The 26,866-nt window shown below is 51.3% G+C and overlaps 1 protein-coding gene across 11 annotated transcripts in view; it reads right to left on the minus strand.

Moving 5' to 3' along the window:
* The window catches only part of SHANK3 (SH3 and multiple ankyrin repeat domains 3), a 206,454-nt gene that overhangs the window by 82,009 nt on the left and 97,579 nt on the right, over nucleotides 1-26,866 (minus strand). For all 11 annotated transcript variants that reach the window (XM_087873529.1, XM_087873528.1, XM_087873527.1 and 8 more), the window contains one exon: nucleotides 6,743-6,856. In XM_087873529.1, the coding sequence (XP_087729655.1) occupies nucleotides 6,743-6,856 (114 nt within the window). The remainder of the gene's footprint in view (nucleotides 1-6,742; nucleotides 6,857-26,866) is intronic.

The raw sequence follows: 26,866 nt of genomic DNA on the forward strand, positions 1-26,866 counted from the left end.
GCTTTGAAGAAGAGATTGGACAACCATTTGTCTGAAGTGGTGCTTGAGCACGGGGTTGGACTAGAAGACCTCCAAGGTCCTTTCCAACTCGTGTTATTCTATCACCTGCAAGGCAACTTTCCTTTCTGACTGCTACCTCCATCTGCAGGGCACGGCCAGAAGGCAACGGGGGGCCATGACTGCAATCGAAGCTCTTTGTCTTTTTTAGGGTGAGTGGTGCATAACACAACTAACACCTCATCATAGCGGCAGACATCCTGATCGTATCCTGGATACCTCAGATTTACCCAGGAGGACCATCTCTTGCCCACCAGATTCACACAGAATTGTATGTGTCGCCCGTTTTGAAATTCTTACAATTTTTAAAATTTCTCCTCCAATCCCCCTTTTTGGGGTGAACCTGCAAACTTGCACGTCCTTTGCTCGTAAATTGACTGGTCCTAACAATAAAATTGGAATTTGAGGAGAAGCCTTTCCCCCCCCCCATGGACTTCTGAAGAAGGAAGGGTCCCATCCTGCTCCATCTAAAATCCCCCAGTCTGGAGAGAAGAGGACTACAAAGTCTTCTCTGAAATGTGTCCCAACTGGATGGAGGCAGTGTCCGGTCTGCAAAAGGGAGCCTACGGTTGCCTGTCCCAGAAGCCCCGGATGTTCTGGGCAGAGAGAGAGAGGTTGGCCCAGTGGTGAAATGTAAAATTTGTTACCATCCCAGCTGAGCCACGCGATCATCAGAGGCTTTTTTTTTTTTTTACCGAAGAAGTTGTAGAAAAAATGCTTTTAAAAGTAAAAAAAAGCAGCCTCTGGTGATCGCGGGGCTCAGCTGGGCATGGGGGGGGGGGGCACAAGGATTTTTGCTACCGGTTCTCCAAACCACCCGCCACCATCGCTACCGGATCGGGCGATCTGGTCTGAACCAGGAGCATTTCAACCCTGGGTTGGCTCCATCAGGAACTCCCACACAAGGAGGCCTCTCTCAAAGTGCACTTCTGATTGCTGTGCGGAGCTGTGAGAATGCAGATATAATCAAGGATGCTTTGGAGTAATTAGTCAATGACTGACACCCACAATTTCCCTTCAACGATTATATGTTCCCTGTTTTGAGAGAAAGGGAGAGGCAGCGGCAACTGGAATGTAGCTGGCCAAAGGCAGAACGGGTGAGGGCATCTGCAGCCTTCCCAGCTCATTAGTGGCATTGTCTTCTTCCTTTCTGCCGCCAGCGCCTGCCTTCGCCCTGGGGACAGAGCTGTTCACCCTCCATCCCACTCTGGTGTCTGCCCACACTTCAGGGGGCCATGCTCACCATAACAGCGTGGCCACGGTCTCCTCTGTGGGACCTCCTTAGGTCCAAGGGCCTCTCCCCCGCCCCCCGCAAGCCCTGGGCAAGGGGCCGAAGGAAAGGCCCCATCAGGCGCAAAAGACCAGGCCCACACGTGAGCAGGAGGGAAGTCCAAAAGGACTTCTTCACAGAAAGAGCAGCAGAAGCTTGGAACCAACTTCCAGCGGAGGTCGGAGATCAATCATCAGGAACTGAGTTTAAACATGCTTGGGATAAACGCAGGTCTATCATCTGACAAACGTTAATAAACTAAAAAAGAATAAAATAAAAATAAGAATAAAAAAATAAAAAAAAAATAAAAAAATAAAAAAAGAGACAGCCACGATGGATCACTGAGTTTTTTCTGCCGTTGGTTTTGTATGTTTCCGCGTATCTAAGCTCCGATTAAACTGATCGATTGCTAAAGGCCAATGCACAAGAATCCTCTAAGAAAGCCTCTGCTAGAAGTGAGATAAGGGCCGATGGCATTCAGGGTGGGCTGGACTGAGTCCATTTGTGACTTTGAAGGGATTCTAGGCTGATCCCTCTTTTGACTCCGGCCCCAGCTTCTGCCCCTCTTTCTCCTACAGACCTGGACGGACAAGAGGAAGAGATGCCACTAAGACAGTCTGTAGATGAAAGAAACCTGGGCCTGGATGAGAACCGTATCCAAGTAAGCATCTCAGAGAGTCGACCTCGTTCTCACAAAAAAAAAAAAAAAAAAAGGGAGGGGAGGGGGAAGCACATTCAGACGTGCAAGATGTTGTTACTATAACCTTATAATAATAAATCAGCAATATGTAAACCTCTGAGGGAGAGCTGTCAAGCACTATGAAGCGGCACGCAAGCCCAAGTGCTCCTGGCAGTGCTAAGGGCCTGAGCTTTGGCGCATAGTCATTCTGGCTACGGACAACACTGGCTCCCTCGACTGAGAAACAGAAATGAACACCACCTCTAGAGTAAGACACGATGGGGAAACTTTATGTTTTCTCTTGTTTCCATCACACACACTTCTGAAGAGCCCCATCCCCATTGCCCTCAACTCCTCTGGACATTCCCAACTAAGAGGATGTTCTCAGGTGCAGCTATTTTTGCTTCCTCTCCATAGATCACACGTTACCTATTATTTTTCTAGTGGTATTTACATATCTAACTTTATCCAGCAATTTCTCCGGCCTTAGTAAATCTTCTGCCAAGGTACAGGTATCTTGCTTGTTCTGAGGTTTCCCCCCCCCCCATTTACGTACAACCTGCAATTGTTTAATCCCTTTTCTCTGCCAAATGCAACCACTTTTACCTCTGTCACACTAATTTTCAAATCCATATTCCTCATTGCATCATCCAGCCTATCGAACAGCTCTCGGTTTCTCAGACAATAACGCTGCTTCAGGTGAATGCCAAAGCCCACATCCAGCCCAGACACCTTGAATGCCACTGCAAACTTTCCTTTAAGCATTTCCCACCCATAAAGCAATCAAGAGACCTGGCAAATCTTCCTTTGACTCCCTGTTCAATATTCTGCTAATTTTCTTGCACGCTTTCCTTGTGTCGTGCTCTGCTCATCGCATTCAGCAATCAAAGTTCAAACTGACTCCAAATTTTCCATAATTCAAATATATTCATAGAATAATAGAATGAAAGGGTCGGTGGGGTCATGGAAGTCATCTGCCCAATCCCCATCCAGACAGGAAGCGACCACCACAGCCCCCGCCTACCCCCGGGAGGCTCCACCTCGTCCTAAGACAACACATCCCATCAATGTTCCTGACCTCCAATCAAAATCTTCTTTCTTGTAATTTCAACGCTTTGTTTCACGTCCTGCCTTCTGAAACAACTTTGAGCATTGCTGCCCAACCCTCTCCATACAGCCACTCTTCAGATACTGGAAGGCCATCATCGTGTCTTCTCACAGTCTTCTCTTCCCCAGGCTAAACGTGACCACTATCTCCAAAATGTTCCTTACAAGTTTTTCTTTTCTGGTTCCTAACACACATTCCACTTTGCTGAAGTCCATCCAAAATGGTGGTTTCCAGAACTGGATGCAATATTCTAGGTGGGGTCTGAGCAATGCACATTGGGCTGTGGTGGCGTTAGGGTGCAGTACTGCAGGCTCCTTCTGCTGACTGCCGGGCTGCCAGAAGTTTGGCAGTTTGACTCTCACCAGGCTCAAGGTTGACTCAGCCTTCCGTCCTGCTGAGATGGGTAAAATGAGGACCCGGATTGTTGGGGGCAATTATGCTGACTCTGTAAACCACTTAGAGAGGGCTGGAAAGCACTGGAAAGTGATGTATAGGTCTAAGGGTGTCTAACACCTTTTCTGCTGGACATTTTTCTTCCTTTGATGCAGTCTAAGATTGCATTTTCCTTTGTGGATCACACTGTTGCCTGGTGTTCTGTTGGTGATCCACCAAAAGATCCAACAGTGGTTTACAGAGTCAGCATAATTGCCTCCAACAATCTGGGTCTTTATTTGATCAACCTTGGAAGGATGGAAGGCTGAGCCAACCTTGAGCCAGTCAGGATCGAACTCCTGGCGGTGGGCAGAATTGGTCTGAGGTACTGAATTCTTACCGCTGTGCTACCAGAGCTCCTAATATCTTTTGAATTTACTGCTGCTTAGCATATCCCCCACCCCCCCACCCTTGCCTTGGGTTTGATTTTTCCGACCCACACGAACTACTTGGCATCTGTCCAGGTTGAAATTCATCTGGCTGGCTTCTGCCCAGGGGTTCCAGCCTGTTAAGAGCCTCTTGAACCGTGAGGCTGTCCTCCGCCAGAATCTGCTGCTTCCAATATTTGTGTGACATCTGCAAATCTAATAGTCCTATTTCCTAATTCCTCATCAGGCGTTTGTAAAGGTGTGTTGCAGAGCCCAGGGCCTCCATGGAGAGCTGCAGGGTGTCGCAAATGCTTCCTTCCAAGTTGATGCCGGGCCTTTTGCCATCAGCTCCCTGGCCGTGAATGTTCGGCCAGCCCTGTGTCCTGAGCAGCGTCCTGCCTCCCCTCGTCTCCTGGGCAAGAGCCTCTTGGGGATCGTCATGGAAAGCTCGGCTAAAGTCCAGGGAAGCTGCCCTTCGCGGCCTTCCGGTTCTGACTTATCACGGCCACTGTCACAAGGACGATGGTTCACTGCAGTGTTGCTCAACCTTAGCAGCGTGGAGTGGACGTCCACTCCCAGAATTCCCCAGGCAGCACATTCCCTCCTCGGGGGGAGCTAACAACAGGTCCGCCCGGGAGAAGGATGGCTGAAGAGGGAGCTGCGGGGGTCCCCAGTTGCGCTCAGCGAGTGCTAGCAAAACACCGGCTCCACGTTCCCACCTCGGCAGGAAGAAGGCAGCTTGGAGACGGGAGCTGCTGCAGCCCCCCTTCCCCCCCAGCTTGATGGCGGCAGGAGGCCATGGAGGAGGAGGAGGAGGAGGAGGAAGAGGGGGAATCCTGCCCACCCCCTCCCCGCCACACTGAGAAACAACCATCCAGCAGGGCAAAGCTGCAGGGGGCTTCCAGAATGTGCTGAAACACTTTGTGCCCAGGAAGGAGGAGGGAAGACGGGATGGGGGCTGACAGGAAAGGCAGGCAGGGGGAAAAAATGTGTGTTGAGTAGACAGAGCTTCAGCTGCTTGATGCTCCTTCAGCACCAGCAAAGGAGAAGATTGGTAGCTCAGGGTGGATAGATATGAGGGCTCCTTGGCGACCTCGGAGCCTGGTGGTTTTCTTACAGACCTTTCATGACCCAACTGGGGAACATCATCTGTGCTAGAAGAGGGGGGGGGGGTTGCAGAGAGGAGGTGGGGGAGGGGGAGGGCCTCCATAGCGAAGGGATGGGCTCTCACAAAGGTGTCTCAGGTTCAAGTCCTGTCAGACACGGATGCTCCCTGGTGGGACTTGCCTTCAGAGGGGAGAAATGGGATGCTAAGCTCCTGGAGAGAAATATGAATATACACCAGTGAAAGAAAAGGTGGCACATAGGTGGCTGGTGGAAAGGAAGATGGCCCAGCTGGTAGGTTGATGGGCCAGGAAGTGTGTGGGAAGCCCATCTTCCAAAGACTGGTGCTATCAGCCCTTCAAGGTAGGCCACAATAGGAAACAGAACTCTATGGTTACAAAGAGAATCTCAATATTCTGATACTGGTCAAGACGGGGCAACCTTGAGTTTCTTCCTCTCCCGCTCCTGACTTGCTAAGCGAAGCAGATGCCTTCCCGGTGATGGTGGCCTGCTCCGAGGTCATCTCCTGCTCCTCCAGGGCCGCCTAATAAACGTCCCTCTGCCTCCTGAGTATGCTAAGCCAAGACCTTCCACCACAGAGAGTCCCGAGTCGGACATCTCCTGCAGCCAGCCCAGTCCAGAGGTCCAGGGAGGGCAGTGCTGCGGCCACCTCAACAGCCAATGAAGCTCAGAGGAAGAATATTTTCTCCGTCTCAGTTCAGCATCTCTGAACAAAACCCTCCGACTCCCCAAGATTTACAGCGGTGCTCGAGACGGTCATTGCAAGGGACTCCCTGCATACAAAACAGCTTTGCAGTCCATGAAAACACCGTCTCACGTCCCCGTCCACCGCAGAGATTCATGCTTTGCCTTGGTTCTTCTAGCCCCCCCCCCCCAACACTAGGACCTGCTTGCCTGGCCCCGCGGACATCCCGTGGCCAACACAGGGCCCTACGTTACATTTGGTGGCTCCCCTCAAGTATGGAACAATTGGCGGTCTCTAGATAGCAGCCGCCTGTGGAAGAGGCTCCCATCTTCTGAGCGAAAGTCTAGGCCACCTGAGAAAGTCACAACTGAAAGCCAGCTTGTCCTAAGCCCCACCTGGAAGTGCACGAAGGCTCTGCTTCTCTTTTCCTCTCACCCGTGTAACAGATGCAACACACACGGGACCCACAGAGCTGGGAGCCTGCACAACACCTGCTTCACCTTTCTAGCTTGCAACCCTGCAAGGTTGGCCAGTTTGGGCACTGGTATCTCTTAGCTTTTTCCAGGGAGTAGATGTTCCTTGATTCAGTAGATCCCCTAGACCCAAAAAGGCACCTTGCTTTGTTGTTCCTTTCAATGGATCGGAAACATCCCAGGCACCAATCTACCCTGCAGGGGTGTTGCTAGGGAATTGGGGAAAGCTACGGGGGAGGAGATTTAAGAGGACAGATGCAGAGAGGGCCTGTCCATCAGGATGAGGAGCAATAACATTTCCTCGGCTAAGGGCATTACGTCAGTTACCCAAGACCCATAAAGAAGCTGGTACCATCATGAGGTCCAGTAGCCTGCAGGCCGTCTTATGAAAGCAGCCCTCTCACTGCCCTCCAGAGGCCCTCAAGCAGCCAAGCCCTCGTCCCCTCCCTCCCAGTGGCCTTTGGGACGAGGGGAAGCCAACGGTCTGCAATGGGCACCCCAGTCCTGGCTGCCTCTCTTCGATCTCCCCCCCAAAAGGCTCTTACCTGGTCGGGCATCGAACTGCCGCATCTGCACCTCCTCGACACATTCTGCCGGGAACCAGCCTGTCCGTCCTTTCACGGTTCCTTCCCAGAAGCCTCCTTCTCCAATGCTGAGCACTGTGGGGGGAAGAGTCAGATCTATTGAGGCCAAGCATGAACACAGCGGCTGCCCCTCCCTCCTTGACACAGCCCCACCATTCCAGGTGCCCACCTGAGACCCCCGTGGCCCTCTCCCTTCCTACAACCTTCCCTCTTCCCCACTCACGGGCCTGCTGAGGGAAGAACTATTCAAAACCGAATGAATTTTCATTTGTATGAAAATCGTCACCCATTTTTGTTCATATTTTTGTAAGCTACCCCCACTTGCAAGTGTATGTTTATATTGCCTAGCGTGTGCCAGGATACAAGGCGCTTCCCCTAACCAATTCTATTTTGACCCAAAAAGGCACTTTTTGATTCAGCTGCACCCCAAAATTCCAACAACTGCTCAAAGACAGGGAGAATCGGTTTCCTGCTTGCACATCAGCCCGGGAGGTGTCAGTTGGGGTTTGAGCCTCTGGACGGAGCAAGCTCCCCCATCGTGGCTCCAGGCTCCCTGCTTAGGCCGAGTCCCTCTTCTGCTTTCAAGCCCCAGAAGGGCCCGGGCTGGTCCAGTGCGCTCTCCCCCACCCCTCAACACTTGAGAATCAAGGCACCATCCAGGTTCTGGCCAGGGCCAGGTGTGGACAGGGTGCAGAGAATTCTGGGGTTCGCATGGCTGCCTGGGGAATTCTGGGAGCTGAAGTCCACAAGTCTGAAAATCACCAAGGATGGACAGCAGCTTCAACCCTGGAAGACTCTACCACAAAGCCTCCCCAGGGAGTGTTCAAAACATAAATAAATAATGGAAATGTAAGATTATGAACACACCAAGGGCATTCACCCCTTAACCTAAGGCCTGGATGTCTCTCTGCATTGGAATGCCAACAGATATTTCGTCCATTCCCAAACACCTCTAGAGCGAGAGAGTTTCATAAAACGGGGCTGCCCTTTTGAGGGAGTCCCAGAATCCCCCAGCTGGCATGCAAATGACGGAAGCAGCAGCAGCAGCAGCAAAAACTCGGGCGTAAATGCCAGTGCAATCCTGGGCTGCATTAACAGAGGGACAGAATCAAGATCACGTGAAGTTTTAGTACTGCCTTAGTTACACCACACTTGGAATCCTGCATCCAGTGTTGGTTGCCACGATACAAAAAAGATGTTGAGACTCTAGAAAGAGCAACAAAGATGATTAAGGAGCCGGAGGCTAAAACCTACGAAGAACGGTTGCAGGAATTGTGTGTGTCTAGTTTAATGAAAAGAAGGACTGGGGAGGCATGGTAACGTCTTCCAGTACTTGAGGGGCTGCCACAGGGAAGAGGGGGCCCACCTATTCCCCAAAGCACCTGAAGGCAGGACAAGAAGCAGTGGGTGGAAACTGATCATGGAGAGAAGCAACCTGGAACTAAGGAGGAATTTCCTGTGAGAACAATTCACCAGTTAACCAGTGGAACAACTTCCCCCCAAAGAAGTTGTGGCTGCTCCACCACTGGAGGTTTTTAAGAAGAGATTGGACAACCACCTGTCTGAAATGGGCTGAGAGCGTCTCCTGTTTGAGCAGGGGGTTGGACTAGAAGACCTCCAAGGCTCTGTTATTCTGTTTCTGTAAAGATGGTCTTTCTTGGAGTCCCAACGCCCAGCCTTTGGGGCTAACCATCAACAGCGTCTAACTTGAGAATTTTCACCCGGAGGTTAGAAGTATGCTATAATAACAACCGTAAGAGCTTCTATCAATACGCTGAAAATGAAAGAGAAATGAAAGGAACAGGCTACCAGCTGCTGCATGAAAAGAATAAAATGCTGTCCTATATCAAAAGAGTCATTCAATTATTCTGGTTCTGTCTTCAACCAAAAAGATCCCTTCCATTTGAAAATTGCAGAGTACGGAAATAGAAACAGGATTGGAATCTTCGTTCCTTGGAAGGTGTAGATGTCCCTGAAGCACGAAAGACCAAGCAGCTAAAATCCAGCCAGTGTGAGAGAGATACCTGGCGATTTTCTGGAGCAGATTATACAGTGATGGCTTTGCAAGACCCTTGAAAATAATGCAGCAACCACCAGAAATCAGCAGTGATTTGTCCCAAAAGATTTAGTCGCAGAAGACTCTCACTATTGGATTGGATCAGTTCCTTAACAGTTTGTGGATATTCAGAAAGTCATAATATAACTTGACTCTGGCACAACATTAGCAAGCTGGTTAAAGGTAGGCTAGATGGCATGTCAACTGTCTGATAGGGGGATAGAAAAATGGTACTACCATGTAATCATTAACAGCTCTTGTTCACGTTAAGGAGAGACACCACAAAATTTGTTCTGGTACCTCAATGTTTTTATGAGGGCACCAGATGAGGGAATAGAAGGAACAATTATCAACAGCAATTGGGAGAGGGACCTTGGAGTCCTAGTGGACAACCATTTCAATAGGAGTCAGCAGCGTGAAGCAGCTTCCAAAAGGGCCAAAGTCTCCTAGGATTTGGAGCCAATCACCAGGAGACTGGGACTTCTAGTCCCACCTTAGGCATGAAAGATGTCTGAGTGACTTTGGGCCAATCACCAGGAGACTGGGAATTGTAATCCAGCTTCAAGCACCAAAGCCAGCTGGTGGCTTTGGGCCAGTGCCTCTCCCTCAGCCTAACCCACCTCACAGGGCTGTTGTTGCAGGGAAAACAGGGGGAGGTATATATTGCATCCAGTTTTGGTCCCCACACTATTAAAAAGATGTTGAGACTCTAGAAAAAGTGCAGAGGAGAGCAACCAGGATGGTTCGGGGACTGGAGGCTAAAACCTACGAAGAACGGTTGCAGGAACTGGGCCTGGCTAGTCTAATGAAGAGAAGGACCAGGGAAGACAGGAGAGCAGTCTTTCAATATCTGAGGGGCTGCCACAGAGAGGAGGAAGGGGGTCAAGCTATTTTCCAAAGCACCTGAAGGCCAGACAAGGAATCGTGGATGGAAACTGACCAAGGAGAAATTCAACCTAGAAATAAGGAGAACAGTGAGAGCAATCAACCGATGGAAGAGAAGTTGCCTTCGGAAGTTGTGGGAGCTTCATCACTGGAGGCTTTCAAGAAGAGACTGGACTTCCATCTGTCAGGGTCTCCAGATTGGGTGGGGGGTTGGACTAGATGACCTACAAGGTCCCTTCCAACTCATCTGTTAATCTGTATGTTCACCACAGTGAGTTACATATGAAAAGCATAACGGTGGGATAAAAGTCGTATGAATGAATGAATGAATCAATGCCAAGAGTCTATGAAGAGTAGGGGGTTTACTCTCCTGCACTGGACCTATTCTGGTGGAGGCTGCACATCCTCATCCTGGATGCTTTTAAGTTGATCTCTGAGCTGATCAGGGAGTTGACCTCAAGGATCTTCCCCATGATAATGGGCTGCCCAGATTCCTCAGCTCTCTGCAGTGGGACAGAAACAGGCTGTGCTGGTGGGACCCCCCCTCTCCCCGCCTGGTTGTGTGTCAGTGCAGAGAACAGCCAGACTAAAAGACGTTCCCTGGTGGCCAGAAGACTTGGTGTCACCCTTTCTCCTTCCTTCTCAATCTGATACATTCCATTGTGCCATTTCCTTGACTCAAGCCAGGCTCCTGGCAAGACCTTGCAAGCCAAAAGGCCTTTTTTTTTTGGGGGGGGGGGGAGCTCAGATAAACACCTGCCATTATTGCCTTGACCATCCGGAGGAAGAGTCTCTCCCTCTCTCTCTCTGTGTGTGTGTACATGACAACAGCGACTCAGTGCAGCCACCATGCAAGCTGCATTTGGCTATCCATCATGGGGTGCTAATGGCTGCAGCAAAGGCAGGGCCCGTCCTTCGTATGCAGAGGGATGCTCTCCGAAGCAGCAGCTGGCACCAGCTGGCACCCGAAGGGAGGGAGCCAAGCGTCCCAGCACCAACTTGGCCTCCTCCCCTCCTGCCATAACCAGCAACTCTTACACAAGGAGCAGGGTTGGATGGGGGTGGGAGAAAGAGAGGCTGGCCCATCTAGTCTCTTCTTAAAAACCTCCAAGGATGGAGCAACTCCTGGAGGCAAAAGCTGTTCCACTGGTTAATTGTTCCCACTCTTGGGAAATTTCTCCTTAGCTCCAGGTCGCTTCTCTCCTTGATTCATTTCCCTCCTTTGCTTCTCATTCTAAACGGAAGGTCCGGGCAGTCCCTGCAAGACCCCGGCAGTGGTTGGGGGGCCAGGGACTCTGCCCCTCCCCCCAGACCCCCAGCGCAAAGGGGCTGCTTTTCAGTGGGCTGATCTCTTTCTTCCTTTTCAGGTCTCTGCACACAGAGGGCTCCCCCAAAGCAAGCCAATTATGCAGGGAAGGAGCAGGCCAAAGAAGCAGCTGAGAAGGTGACCCAATCAGGCTTAATCAAGGCCATTCCCTCGCCCTGCCCTGCCCTCCTACCCTCTGCTTCCCCTCCCCTCCACCCACCCACCGGTGCACCTGTTCCCTTCTGTGTGGGTGGGTGTCATCCCCCCTCCCCCTCCATAAATAAGAGGCAGAATGGCACAAGGAGGACTTTGGGATCTGCAGCCTTCATGAAAAGGGCCTGAAATTGTGCTGAAATTAGTCTTTTTACTACCCAATTTTTGCCCGCGTGATTTCTGGTCCTTTCCAGGGGCTGGCAGGGGGCCAAGGCTGCAAGAGGAAGAATGGGAAATAGAATCGTCAGGAGACAAAAAGGGCATCGGGAGGGCTGCAAGACTTCTGTGCCGGAGCTGGGAAGACTTGGCTGCATGTGAGAACAGGGATACGATGGCTGTAAAAGGAAGCGGACAGGGTGGGCAGAGTCAGAAAAGGAGACAAGAGAATGACAAAGTTGGAAGGGGCCTTGGAGGTCCAGCCAGCGGCTCAAGCAGGAGACCCTCTGCCATCCTGGAGAAATGGCTGTCCAGTCTCCAGTGATGGAGCAAGTTGTTCCTCTGGTTAATTAATTGTTCTGTCAGGAAATTCCTCCTTAGTTCCAGATTGCTTCTCTCCTTGATTAGTTTCTATCCTTTGCCTCTTGTCCTGCCCTCAGGTACTTAGTCACGATTCCCTGGTCATCCCTGCAGGGGTTGGAATAGAAGACCTCCAAGGTCCCCTCCAACTCAGAAACAATGGTTGGAAACTGATCAAAGAGAGAAGCAACCTGGAATTAAGGAGAAACTTCCTGACACTGAGGACAATTAACCAGTGGAACAGCTTTTGCCTTCAGAAATCGTGGGCGCTCTTATCACTGGAGGTTTTGAAGAAGAGACTAGACAGTCACTTGTCTGAAAAAATAGTGTAGAGTCTCCTGCTTGAGCAGCGGGCTAGACTAGAAGACCTCCAAGGTCCCTCCCAGCTCATTCAATTCTATGCCCCTTCCAACTCTTTCATTCTGTTCTCTTCGTTCCTGGGGATCTTCCGTTGCCCAAATCACTGAGATTTGTTTATTTATTAAAGTGATTTACCACCCACCTCGTTTTGAAGCGACAGTGAAATAAAGGAGATTTTAGGGCAGGGAAAGGGGCACTTCAATCACGAAGATTGGGGAGATGCACGCATGGCATGATAACCAAACCAATTTCCTAGCTATTCTAAATCCAGATTTTTCAAACTGTGTTCCCTCGAATCGTGGAGGGAGGTTCCATCAGATACCGACAGCTAAATAAATATAAATATATGACTTCCCTTGAACGTGGCCCATTTTCATCACTGGAGCGCTGCCTCTCATCAAGGGTGCTGGGAAACATTGTTATTTACCCACCTAAGTTCCTTGACCTGAAAAAAAATCATTTTCAGGCATTGACTGAGAGGGGCGGCTGCAAAAATTGAATGAATAAAGAAACGGAGAAATAAATAGACCCCCTGCTCTAAATGAGGGTACTTGGAACCAATGGGGGGGAGGGAGGGGGTCAGTTCTAAATTTGGTCCTAATGGGGTGACCCCGATTTGGAGTCTTTGGCAAAGTACCACTTTATTGCTTGTATTTTAGTATGTAGGTAGTCCCCAACTTATGACTGTAATTGATCCCAAAATTATGGAACTAAGACACTCCGGCTGTTAAGCAGGTCATCGGGTGTCTGATCTGATTTTGTGATGGTCATTAAGCAAATCCATTGTCTGCTACTTTCCAGCAAAAAGATGTAAACCGTGATCACATGGACTGTGGCCCCAATTTGACCACACGATCACAGGAGAAGCGGCCGTCAGATCTTTGAATCTGGGTCATAAGCAGTGGTGGGACTCAGCCAGTTTGCACCCCTTCGGGAGAACCGGTTGTTAACTTTCTGAGCAGAAACTGGTTGTTGGAAGAAATCATTAGGGCAGAGAACCAGTTGTTAAATTACTTGAATCCCTCCACTGGTCATAAGTACCTGTTTAAGTGTAAGTAAGCTTGCTAAGCGACCAGTTGTAAATTGGCCCCCTGTGCATGTAAATGGGAAATGTCACAGATGTCCAAAATAGGCACATTTGATGACAGAAAACTAAAAAAATAGGGAACTGGTGAAAAAAAGAGGCCAACAGGAGATCAAAAGGGCCGTATAACTGGGTGGTTATTCAGAACGTCAAGCCTTCAAATTCCCAGCAGGTCAGAAAGGAGGAGCAGCCCAAGCCAGGAAGAGACCATCATGGCTCCATCTCGTCGCAGGCAGGAAGCTAAGCAAGTTTAAGAGGCTGAACGTTCCCTTCTGAACACGGAATGGAGAAAAAAAGTGTGCAACGTAACAATTTGTGGAGAGGCAAAAGGGAAAAGAAAAGCATGAAGAGGAATAATTCAAACGGGGAAAAAAGAAAAACCGCCAGAAAAGTAGATGGGCTGATGCAGGAGGAAAAAAAGAGGATATTCAGGAAGAATTGAGAGGTTATGGAGACACGTAAGGAATTCGTTGCAGAGGATACCAGATAAGTCCTTGAGTTACAACCATTCATTTAGTAATCATTCAAAATTAAAATGGCACTGAAAATAGTGACCGATGACCGTGATTCACACTTACGTCCCTCGCAGCATCCCCACACGGTCACCTGAACAAAATTTGGACGTTGGGCAAGTGGCTCATATTTATGACGGCTGCGGAGTCATGTGATTCCCGTTAGAAGGTCGCCAAAAGAAATCACACAGCCCCCGGATACTGCAACCGTCATAAATACGAGTCGGTTGCCAAGCGTTGTTCAGGTGGATGCTGCAAAGGTCATAAGTGCTGAAAAATGGCCATAAATTGCTTTTTCCGGTGCCGCCGCTGTAACTCTGAGCGGTCCCTAAATGAACGGTCGTAAACGGGGGACCGCCTGTATCCCCCGCTTGCTACAGGAATGCGAGGAGGAGCCCCCCGAAGGCCCCAGCCTGGCTGAGGCTGCACCGTCTCTCTCCAGCTTTCTGGCCTGAGCCTCCCAATCCAGACTCGGCACGTTGCTAGGCAGGTTCTCTCCGGAGCCTGAGTGCCCAGGCAGAGACGCTTCCTCCCACCCGCGGAAGGCTTCGCTTTCTGACAATCCGCCATCTCCTTGGAGACCGGGCTGAATTAAAGCAAGCGAAGCAACGGAGCCGTTTCACTTTCCCTCCGGGTGGGCGGAGGGCGGCTGCTTCCTCCTCCTCCTCCTCCCTGCAGCTGGAGGGGGCTTGGCGGAGGGGCCTCCTTCCTCCTGAGGGAAACGGCAGCCTCCTCTCCCTCTTTCCTTCTCCGGGGCTCCAACCTTCCAGGAGGAAGGGAGTCCTCGTCTTATGGCCCAATGGAGGCCACAATTTCTGCTGCTAAGTGAGACAGTTGTTACTTAAATGAGTTTTGCCCCACTCTACAACCTTTCTTGCCACGGTTGTTAAGTGAATCTGGCTTCCCAGGTTGGCTTGGCTTCCCAGAAGGTCAGAAAAGGCCATCACCTGGCCACCTTCATAAAGAGGCGCCAACTGCCAAACATCCGAATTGTGTGAAAAAATGGTCCTATCACTTTCTTCAGTGCTGTTGTAACTTCCAACGGTCACTAAGTGAAGTGTTGTAAGACAAGGACCTGTAGCTTTGCACAAATGCCAATTTCCTGGGACAGTCCAGAAGGAAACAATACAGGCTGCCACCTGGACGGGCTTCATGCCCACACGGCCAGAACTCCCTCCTGCCCATCCTCTGAATAACAGTTGGGAGGGACCTCGGAGGTCTTCTAGTCCAACCCCCTGCTCCATTCTGGAGGAGCGGCTGTCCAGTCTCTTCTTAAAAACCTCCAGTGATGGAGCTTCTCCTGCTCCTCCATGCTGGCCAATGCATGGATTACTTGCTTTGGATGCAGGATGGTGGATCACTTCCCCCTCCAGAAAACCCTTGGCTGAGAGATCTACTCTTTGCAATGCCAGATCTCTTGTGATCTGGGCCAAAATGGATCCAGTGCGCAGGGCCCAGGCACCAGACCAGCCAGGGGCTCCCTCAGGGGACTTAAGCAGCCCCTGGGGACTCCGGCAGAGCTCAACTCAGGCGGCAGCAGCAGCTTCCTGAATTGTCCCCCTAATAAAGGTTTATGGTGAGGGGCCACCCTATTTTAATAAAAAAAAGGAGGGGGGGACCAAAGAGGCATGGAAACAGAAGTAAAATAATAAAGCAATAAAGTAAACAATGACCAAAGAACACAACAAGAATAAATACATCAATCTGGTAATTAAAAAGGATGGATGGGTGGAGAGCAGAGAGTGGGGGGGGGGAGGGGGAAGCTGGAAACTGCCATCAATCCAGCAGCCCCCTCCAGTTAGAAAGATGGATGGAGATAGGATAGGTAGATGATATAGATAGGAGATAGATGGATGGAGAGGGAGAGAGAGACACAGAGAGAGAGAGGCAGGCAGGCAGGCAGTCTTAGGGGTTCTCCAGATCCCCAAATTTGGCAACTTTTAAGATTAGTGGACTTCAACTCTACAAATGCTGGCTGGGGAATTCTGGGAGTTAAAGTCCACAAGTCTTAAAGTTGCCAAGTTTGGAGAGCCGGCCTGAATGGCTCCATGCTAAGTTAAGGAGGATGTTCAGATGCAAAGCAGCCGCCCAGACCCGCTTTGTCCCCTGGAATTTGTGAGCCGAAAATAAGAAAAGAGGGGGAGAAAACCACCCATCCACGTTACTCTTGCCCTCCTCTTCCGGCTTTGCATCCGTACCCCTGGCCAAGGTCCCGACACGGAGCAGCACCCAGACCAGCTCCCTGGACGGGATTTCAGGAGGAAGCCAGGCAGTTGGGAAGATGGGAAAGTAAACACAAATAAGAATCCCAGAAGAAAAAAAATCATTTCTGCATTTCAGGCAATAAAACTGCCTGGTTGCATCCATCTAGTCAGTGTCACCATAGAAAGCAACCTCAGCCACTTTGGATAGATGCTGGCAGCTAAGCAGGATCAAACTTAATTGACAGTTGGATGGGAAACAACTAGGAAAGCTCAGCACCGGAGACCAGGCTGCAGAGTGAAAGGGAGCCTCAATGAAGGAGAATCTTTGTAGCTCAGGGTTGAGAGGAGGGGTCCTTGCTGCTCTCTGCGCTCATGTTGATTTCTTGCAGATATTTCATTACCTGGCTAGGTAGTGTCATCAGTGCTGGTTGAGATCATCTAGGGACAGGGCAAAGGCCACTCACCAAGTGCTGCCTCCTGATGTGTGCCTGTCATTCTCAAGGGTGGCCCTGGGCCCAAATGGTTTTGCCATGCAAAACGACCATTTTATTCTGCAGAGGACCAGTCCAAAGGGAGCCCAAAGGAGAAAGTCATGGATGGAAACTAACCAAAGAGAGAAGCAACCTGGAATTAAGGAGAAATTTTCTGACCGTGGGAACAATCAACCAATGGAACAGAAGTTGCCTTTAGAAGTTGTGGGAGCTTCATCCCTGGAGGCTTTCAAGAAGAGACTGGACAGCCGTCTGTCAGAAATGGTGTAGGGTCTCCTGCTTGGATGGGGGGGGGGGTTGGACTAGATGACCTACAAGGTCCCTTCCGACTCTGCTGTGCTGTTCTGTTCTGTTCTGTTCTACTCTACATGAGACATCAGAGCGTTTCAGCCATTTAGGATGCTCCGTTGCAGATGCTTGACGGAAAGAAACTTCACCAGGAGAACAGAGCGAGAAGTTCCTGAGATCGCAAACATCACAACGGAGGCTCCAAGCTGGACCTCAACAAACACCGTGAGCTTTGAGCACTTGGTAGGTATTAACTGATGCCATACAAGGAGTCCTTGACTTACGACAGTTCATTTAGTGATCATTTGACATTACGACAGCACTGAAGAAGGTGACATCAACGGTCCCAAATTGTGGTCATAAGAGAGGGCTAGCTGAATTGCTATTCACTGACGACTTGCACTTCCCAGGGCCACTGGGGGCCCAGCAGCCTGCAAAGCAGATCAGGGCCGTTGGCCATTAAAGACCCCCTTCATCCGGGGCTCAAGGAGAGCCAGGAAGACGCCATGGGGGCCTCTTCAGCCACCGACACTTCCTGGGGCCCATTCCCTTGGCCTACCTCACAGGGATGTTATTGTTGCAGGGATGAACCTACGCATGCCCCTTCAGCTCCTGGGGGAGTGGTGGGAGAGAGGGTCTCTCAATTGCTGGAAAAACCTCGAACCCACCCCCACCCCCCATCACGGTGTGAGGCCTCTGGGGTTCACCCCGAAAGACCCCTGCAGCAGCCGCAGCTGCTCAAACCCTGCATGATGTCACCCTCATTAAGTCTTGGGGGGAATATTTCCCTGCAGAAGGGGGGGGGAGGGAGAGGGGGTCAATCAAAGCAGGGCAGCCGGGGATTTGTGCTCCTTCAGCCTAAGGAGCAGATGGCGGCTTTATCAGATCCACAAAACCAACAAGCTATGAATGCACAACTCCAAGTCCATTGTTGCTGGAGGGAGGGCGAGGGGAGCCATCTTCTTTCTCTCCTCCCCCCCCCCCTCCTCACTTTCCTCTGCTTGCACTGGCTCTGCCCTGCCAGGAGGCTGCTATCCTTCAGCAGGAATAACTGGAATAACAGAGTTGGAGGCCTTCTAGCCCAACCCCCTCCTTAAGCAGGAGACCCTCGACGATTCTGGATAAATGGTTCGCCAATCTCTTCCTGAAAGCCTCTAGAAGCCACAACTTCTGGAGGCAACCTATGCTCCAAAGCACCAGAATGCAGGGCAAGAAGCAACGGATGGAAACTCATCAAGGAGAGAAGCAACCTAGAACTAAGGAGGAATTTCTTGTCAAGTGAGAACAATTAACCAGTGGAACAGCTTGCCACCAGAAGTTGTGGGTGCTCCAACACTGCAGGTTTTGAAGAAGAGATTGGACAACTGCTTGTCTGAAATGGTATAAAGGTTTCCTGCCTGAGCAGGGGGTTGGACTAGAAGACCTCAAGGGTTCCTTCCCACTCTGTTATTCTAAGACGACCGCAGCCACCCATCTCTCTCCCTGCCTGTTCAGAGGTAGCAGCGAAGCTTCCCTTGCACTGGCAGAGTCTCTTGGGCTGCTCAGGGGTGGCAGCACTTATGCAAACGAAGGGCAATCAAGGTCAAAGGTATTTTTAGCCCCCCCATCCAACTGATTACGTAGCTAAATTCCTTCACCTTGACTGATGTGGGGTGGGGGTACTTGGGGTCACTGAAAAGTTAAAGCTTTGGGAGGCCCAGCTGAGCCTCCAAATTGTTGTAGCTGAAAAGGGGTCTCTCCCTCTCTGGTGGCAGCAGCCCTCGACCGCCTGGGGAATTAAGGCCACCAGAAGCCTGGCGAGTGGGCATTCTCTGCTCTGGTACCCCCACATCCAAAATTTCCCACTTGGCACCTCTGGTGCTCTGATTGGCAGGGGGCAACCCAGGAATGAGGCCAGAGGATGGGGGTTTCTCAATGCCTCCGCACGGACCATCCACCCTGGATCATGCCCCTTTCCACCAACCGGAGGAGGGGTCCCTGATGTCGATCACAGAAGTCGGAAGGGCTTCCCAGACCCAGCAGTGCTCCCGGTCTCAAGGTCGAGAGCTGGTCTTCCCCTGGGGATCCTTCTCCCCAAGGCACAATTAGCATCTCCCCCTCCCACCAGCAAGGGGTCTCTGTAGGAGGCACACATGAGGCCCATTGGCTGCTCTCCCAAGACAAACCGAGGCAGCCCACATTGGGGAGGAAAAGGACAAAATCCAAAGAGGCCAGTGGAGATGAAAATAGAGACCGCCTGAGGTCATTTAGACCAAATGAAATGCAGGAGGTGCCTCTGGCAAAGGGGTGTTTGGGGGGGGGTTAATTACAAGGTGAGAAAGAGCCTCCCTTGACTGGTGCTGAAGGTGCCCAGCTGGTGGAATCAGAGCCAGGAGCAGGGGTGAAATCTAAAATTTGTTACTACCGGTTCTGTGGGTGTGGCTTGATGGTGGGGGTAATGTGACTGGGTGGGCGTGGTCAACCTTTCTTTTTTTTACTTTTAAAAGCATTTTTTTTTGGCCGAAGAGGTTGTAGAAAAAATGGTTTTAAAAGTAAAAAAAAAGCCTCTGATGATTGTGCGGCTCAGCTGGGCATGGGGGGGGGGCAGGGATTTTTGCTACTGGTTCTCCGAACCACCCGCTTCCATTGTACCGGATCGGGCGATCCGGTCCGAACCAGGAGCATTTCACCCCTGGCCAAGAGCCACAGCAAAATTTTTCTGTCCCAGTCATTCTGCCTTTTCTTAGACTCGAGGCTTCCAGAGAGCAACTGAATATTGTTTAAAAAAAAAGAAAAAAGAAAAAGGAAAGAAAAAAGGATGATTGGAAAATATGCAGAGCTTGTGAAATCTGGGAGACCGTTTTTATCTGCATTCATTTACCTCCAAACTGTACAAAAATCGGGCCTGTATTTGGGGGGAAAGAAAGATAATCAGGACAGATTACTATTGCTCAAACATGAGTAATGAACGATTAAGTGAATAATTAGAGGACTCATAAAGGGGAATTTAGGGGAAAGCCATTTCCACCATCCCAAATGGACGGCTCGGAAACTTATGCAGAATTTATTCTCCTGCAAAACCTTCTGGCCCCAGAGATGGTTCACTGATATATAATCCATAATCCACTCTAAACTCCTGGGGATCATGGGTCACCCCAAATTAGCTGCACCCCCATCTCTCTCCCCCCCTCCCCCATTTGCCAGGGGGACCTTTAGCAGGCTGGAAAGGACGGAGGCCTCGGGGAGCTGAGCCCAAATTTACCACACTCTGGATCCTCCCCATGGATGCTGGCAGCAGGTGGGGGGGGGGGCGAGCAGCTTCCAAGCCCACCTACATGGGGTCTCTCACCTGTCAGCCCTGCTAGGGAGGCAAGAGAAGGGAGGGAGGGAGGGAGGAAATGCTTTGAGGGTCTCCAACCGTGGCAACTTTAAGCCTGGGGAATGCTGGGAGTTGAAGTCCGCTAGGTTTAAAGTTGCCAAGGTTGGAGACCCCTGGCCTAGAGGAACAGCCTCCGGCTCCCCCTCTTCCTCCTGATACAGGCAGGCCTCGACTTATAGCACTTCATTTAGTGACCATTCAAAGTTACAACGGCACTCAAATAAGTGACCGATGAGAGTTTTTCACCCTCACGACCGTTGCAGCGTTCCCGTGGTCACGTGATTAAAATTCAGACACTTGGCAACCCATTCATATTTACGACGGTCGCCGTGTCCTAGGGTCACGTGATCCCCTTCTGCGACCAGCAAAGTCAACAGGGGAGCCAGATTCACTTAACAACTGTGTGACTGATTTGACAACTGGAGTGATTCACTTAACAGCCGTGGCAAGAGAGGTCACAGGCAAATGTCCCGCTTAGGGACAGAAATTTTGGGTGCAACTGTGGTCATTAAGCTGAGGACTCCCTGTACTTCAGTGTACTGGGGGGGGGGATGGGACTTCTTGAGTTGCTTCCAAATAATGGATGGGAACTGATCAAGGAGAGATTCAACCTGGAAATAAGGAGAAAGTTTCCGACAGTGAGAGCAATCCACCCATGGAATGGAAGTTGCCTTCGGAAGTGGTGGGAGCTTCATCCCTGGAGGCTTTCAAGAAGAGACTGGACTGCCATCTGTCAGAAACGGTCTAGGGTCTCCTGCTTGGGCGGGGGGGCTGGCTGGACTTGATGACCTCCAAGGTCCCTTCCGACTCTGTGGTTCTGTCACATGTTACCTGGGTGTGGTGGCCTTAGGGAAGGCTTCAGCCCCCTCGGCCCAAGCAGCAACCGAGCGTATCTGAGCCTCCTCCTCCTCATTCTCTAGGCCTCCAGAGGGGGTCGCTGGGTTCCTGCTGGGTGGGGAGAGAGGGCTCCTCCTCCTCCTCCTCCTGCCCCAGGTCGGATCAGCCGCCACGTGCAAGGAGGACCAGCCAGGAGCACGAAGGGCCAGAGGGAGAGGAAGAGGAGGCAGGCGTGGGATGAGGAGAAAGCCAGGAGAAGTGAGGAAGAGGAAGAGGAAGAAAGGCCATAGTTACCCAGCTGATGAGGTGAGCCCTGGAGCCCTGAGCATGGATGGTCATGCAAGAGATGAGCAAGAGGCAGCACAGAACAGCCAGCTGGCGAGAAGCAAAGGACCAAGACAGAGACAGTCACCAGAGAAGGCAGAGCCCCCCTCCCCACCTCACGCCCAAACCCCCCGGAAGCTGGACAAGGTGGTCGGAGGACATTCTCCCGTGCCCCACGTTCCTTCCCTCCCTCCTTCCTCTAATGGCCTCCATGGAGCCCAGCATGTCTGTTGCTAAACGAGACATTTAAGTGAGCTTTGCTCCAACCTTTCTTGCCACCGTCGTTAAGTGAATCAGTGCAGTTGTGAAGTTAGCTGCCCGGTTGTTCAGGGAATCTGGCTTCCTCCATTGATGTTGCGTGTCAGAAGGTGAGCAAACGGGACCCCGGGACATTGCGACCGTCATAAAGAAGAGTTGGTTGTCCAGCCTCTGAATTTTGATCCCGTGACCAAGGGGCAGTGCAAGGGTCGTAAGTGTGAATCAAGGTCCCAAGTCAGTTTTTCCCCTGCCATGGTAAGTTTGGTCACTAAACGAATGGTCATAAAGTTCAGAGCCAGCTGCAGTCCTTTGCTCCTGCTGGCCCATGCTGAAAGGCGGCCCCTCCCTCTTGCCTCTCTCAATGGGTGGGGGGGATTGGGGCTGCAGACCCCTCCTTTCTACCTCCAGAGAAGAGCCCCCAGGAGAGAACAGCACTTCCACTCCCCGGAGGTTGAAGAGAGGGGCATCTCCCCTCCTAGGTCCGGCCTCTGACCCTTGGCCACCGCAGGACAAGAGCTACATTAACAGCCAAGAAATGGTGGAACAGAAGCCTTAAAGAAAGGACGCGAACGGAGGGAGGGACAGAATGAGATGAAAAGGACAGAAATTAAAATAACTTTTATTTATTTTAAATAACTAAATGGAATTGTTAAATTGTCCCGCGGTGAGTGGGGCAGGGCGAGTTCCCTATTCCCTCTTAGATCTGACTGACCCATATCAGGAGTGGGTGGGGGGGCTGAATCAGAATCAGAATTGAGCTGGAAGGGACCTTGGAGGTCTTCTAGTCCAGCCCCCTGCTCAAAGCCTGGGAACGTTGGAGGAAGCAGCCAATCGTCTGGGGGTTCCAGACCCTCCCCAGAAAGAGAAACAGGAACTTTGCCCTATGGGCACAATACTGGTTTCAACAGAAATAGAGCTACTTCTCAACTTGCGACCATCCACTTAGTGACTGTTTGTTGTTGTTGTCGTGGGGGCGGTGGAGGATTACAGGCAGTCCTCGATTTACAACAGTTAATTTAGTGATCATTCAAACTTTCACTGGCACTGAAAAAAGGGACTTACGACTATTTTTCACACTTATGACCCCATGATCACACGATTTGCAGATGCTTGGCAACTGATTCATATTTATGACGGTCGCAGTGTCCTGGGGTCACATGATCTCCTTTTGCGACCTTCTGACCAGTGAAGTCAATGGGGAAGCCAGATTCACTTAATGATCGGTTGTGTGACTTGTTTAGCCACTGCATGGTTCTCTTAACGACTGCGGAAAGAAAGTTCGTAAAATGGGGCAAAACTCACTTAACAACTGTCTCACTTTTTTTTTTAATTGAAAAAGTTTTCCCCACAACCCTCCCTCCCAACCCCCCCTCCCCCTCCCCGACTTCCCAGAGCAGAACACAAGGTATTTCTATTGACCTTTAACAGTAAACTAAATTGCATAACCAATCATTAAACTAACACCCCCTAAAAAAAAAAAAATCTTAACCCCCCATATATAAAATCCTACTTCTTAGACATAAAGCTTCTAATATCACTTATATAACGCTTATAGAAATAAAAGAGATCATTCATAAGCTATTTGATATTTTTTGGTCTGATACTTATTTTGTATATAATCAATCCATCTTCTCCAGTCCTGTATATACCTTTCTTGTGTGTGATCCTTCAAATATGCTGAAATTTTAGCCATTTCAGCTAAATTAGTTACTTTCAATATCCAATCATCAATAGTAGGCTGTCTCACTTAACAACCAAAATTTTGGGCTCCATTGTGCTCGTAAGTCGAGGGCTGCCTGCACGGCCACAGCTGGGAAAAGCCCCATCCTGGCTGAAGAGGGAAACTGGGCGAGTCACACGAAGCCTCTCGAAGGAAGGGAAGCTCCGGGCCAAGGAGAATTCTCTGCGCAAAGGAAGTGGAGGCACGGAAGGGATTTGGCTCCTTGGTTAGCGCTTGGCCGAAAGGGACTACAAAGCCCCTTTCTTTGCTAACTCCAGAGCCATCTTTGCACGTTTCCTCCTGCTTCTCCGTTGGAGCAACAGCCGGAGGTGCCTCTTTGTCTCTCTCTTGGGGGGGGGTCATTCCTGCACCCCCTCCCCACAACCAGCTCAACATCAAAGGCTGCTTTGAAAGACGCCTCCTCCGTCACCATGGCAGTGTGATTCGCGTCCTTCGTGCCACAGCCGGGGCTGATTGGCCGGCTCAGCTGGCTGCTCCAAGGAGTTGCTGAGCCCCCTCCTCACAATCTCGGAGCCTCAGCCGACCCTTCCCCATCTTTCCTTCCTAGCTGGCAGCCCACCCACCCTGGCTGGCAATTGGTTCTCCACTCCAGGCATTTCGAAGGGATCCACTCCAACTTCCTGGCTCCCGATCAGATTTGTGCATCCCACAGCCTCCCCCGTGGTGGAGGAGGAGGAGGAGGAGGAGATCAGTCGGGCCGGCTTGAATCACAAGCAGTTTTGTAAACTGACTTAGGATGCCTTGAAGCTAGAAGCCCTGGGCGGGGTGTGGGTGTGTGTGTGTGTGGGGGGGAAGTTTGCAAGTGGGAGAAGAGCTGCAAGACCATCGCTGGGCCCGAGGGGAAGGGTCTCAGGGCACCCGCTGTGAACCCAGCAAGTGGGGCTGCCACCGAAGCCGCCCTTCCAGCCAACCGGCTGCCTGAACCAGCCAATTTTGCCTCCCCAAAGCCCTGGCGTGTGGAGAGCCCCCAGGCCCTGTGGCTAACAGGGGCCCGCTTGCTCCTTCAAGGGGGGGGGGGAGGGAGCTGCCTGCAACCGGCTGAGACCCCCCTGCTCACCGGTGCTTTGGAGAGACCCCCATGCTGGCTTCTGACAGCGCCCCGCCCGGCCAGTCCTTTCGGGAAGATTCAGGGACCAAAGAAGCCCCTTCAGAAGGGAGATTCTTTTATTGGCAAGACTTATGAACGACATTTGACTGACGACGGTTTTCCTTTCCATTTAATGCCACTGTTTGTTGTATCTCGAGTGGGATGACTAATCCTGGTTTGTGGCACCTCCCTCCCCGCGCTGGAAGAGTAGGAGTAACACTACTACTCTCGGTCGTTTACGCATGGTGGGCTTACGGGGAGCAGAGCAGCACAGCTGAGCGATTCCTCAAAGGTGCCAAAAGTTTCTGATCAGCCCCGTTGATGGAGGAAATTGGGGGGGGGGTGGGGGGCACCGCCCAAGGATTTCAGCCATGGTTGCCTTTGGAGGAGGGGCCAGCCCAGCCCTGTGAGCGCAACGACCCAGAAGAGTCCGGCCACCTGACCGGGAGTTGGCCTGCCCGAGGTGTGATGCGGAAGGGGAGAAGAGGAGGCTGCCTCTGCGTCTCTGGCTGAGTTCATGTCCACCCAAGGGAGGCTTCTTCCCCTGGTCTTCCGCTGGGTCCAAGCCCCGTCCTGCACCCCCAGATCCCTCGAATCACAACTCCGGATCTAGCAAGAATCCTCCAACTCTTTGGCGCCTTCTCCTCCTTTGCAGGGTAGTCCCCGACTTATGACAGCTCATTTAGGGACTGTTCAAAGTTACAAGAGCATTGAAAAAAGTGACTCAGGGCTGTTTTTCACAGGTGCCACCTTGGCGGCTTTCCCATGGTGACGTGATCAGGATTCAGACGCTTGGCCACTGGCTCACACTTACGACCGTCGTGGTGTCACATGATCCCCTTCTGCAACCTTTGAACGAGCAAAGTCAAGGGGGGAGCCGGGTTTCCTCAACAACCACGTTACTAACTGCAGGCAAGAAAGGTCATAAAATGGGGCCAAATGTCTCACTTAACAACAGAGCTTAGGTGCTCAACATAAGCCGAGGACTAGCTGTACTCAGCCCCTCTTTCGAGCCGCCCGGCTGCCCCCCATCTCTTCCAGATTTGCCTTTGGTCTTTTTTTTCCCACTGGCTGTGCGAGAACTGGGCCTTTGGGCAATTTTGGCAGCCCCTCACTGCCAAGATAGGACCCCCTTTGCCTCCCCTCAGCCCTCAACCCCCCCTGCCCATCTCCCTCCCCTCCCTGGCTCTCTTTTCCTCCAGTGGCCCAGCATCTTTGCCAGGCCGCCCTGCCACCTTCTCCCTGCCCTCGACTGCCAGCCAAATGCTACCCCCCCCAAAGTCCCCCTGTGCCCATTAAGAACAGCATTTGCCCCTTTCTGTAGTAATATTTTGGTCAAGAAATGAAATTCTCTTCTCATCTCCCTCACTCTTCTCAGTATTTGCTTCAGAACCACAATTTCCTTATCCTTATATTTTAATGAGAGAAGTTTCAGCCTCTCGCCCGTCTGCCTGTGTGGCACACATGCCAGCCCACACAGGTGTATAAATAGAGGAAATCTGCCTGCCATATGGTTCACGCACCACCCTCCACCAGGTCTGGGTTACAGGCAGTCCTCCACTTATGACCATTCATTTAGTGACCGTTCAAAGTTACAATGGCACGTGACTTATGACCGTTTTTTGCACAGTGAACAGTTTCCATAGGGTCACGTGATCCAAATTCGGGTCCTTAGGAACTGGCTCGTGTTTATGACGGTCGCTGTGTCCCGGGGTCACGTGATCCCCTTTTCCAACCAGCCAACGTCAATGGGGAATCCAGATTCCCTTAACAACCAACGTCATGAAATGGGACAAAGCTCACTTAACAACTTTCTCGCTTAGCAGCAGGAATCTGGGGCTCCCTTGTGGTCGTAATTTGAGGACTACCTGTACCCAGATCCCAGGAGACAAATTCTTGACGTTCAACCAGCCAAAGCCAAGACCTCCCCCTCCCCCTTTTAAGCACAAGCCTTGGGGCGCCTATCAGGGCTCTGGTCCCACCCCAGGCTAGCGGGGACCCTCCATGGGAGCCCCACAGGGCCCCCAGCACGACTTCTCCCACGCTCAGCCGTCCACCGTGGAGCATCAGCATTTCGATACGGAAGGACTGAGAGATTATCTGTCAACTCTCAGCAACCCTCCTGATGGGCTGGCTTTGCAGAAGACCCTTCCTCGGGTTGGTGGAACATGTGCCACATGCATTTAATCTGAATATCCGCTAGCTCTGCCCCGGCCTCCTGGGCTGGGCAAACTCCGGCCTTTTCACCTCTGCTGCAAATTCAGAAGCCGGGTAATTCATTCAGCATGCTAACCGGATTGCTGGTACTTGGATTCACCTGAGACCAGGGGTCTCCAACCTTGGCAGCTTTAAGACTTCTGGACTTCAACTCTGGAGACCCCTGACTCAGACAGTCCTGCAGCCAGGATTCAGAGAGGATTCCTCCTTGCTTCTGACTGTGGCAAACTACTCCTGGTTGTTACAGCTCCAAGTCTCCTCCAAGCCCCACATCCTCAGAATTAAAAGAACCGAGGGGGGGGGCAGGGTCCCCTGGTTCCACTTGCCCAGTGGAAGCCTTTGCTCGTA

The sequence above is a fragment of the Pantherophis guttatus genome, chromosome 7, assembly GCF_059756535.1.
Source record: "Pantherophis guttatus breed Tessera chromosome 7, ASM5975653v1, whole genome shotgun sequence".
In the NCBI taxonomy this organism is placed as follows: domain Eukaryota; kingdom Metazoa; phylum Chordata; class Lepidosauria; order Squamata; family Colubridae; genus Pantherophis; species Pantherophis guttatus.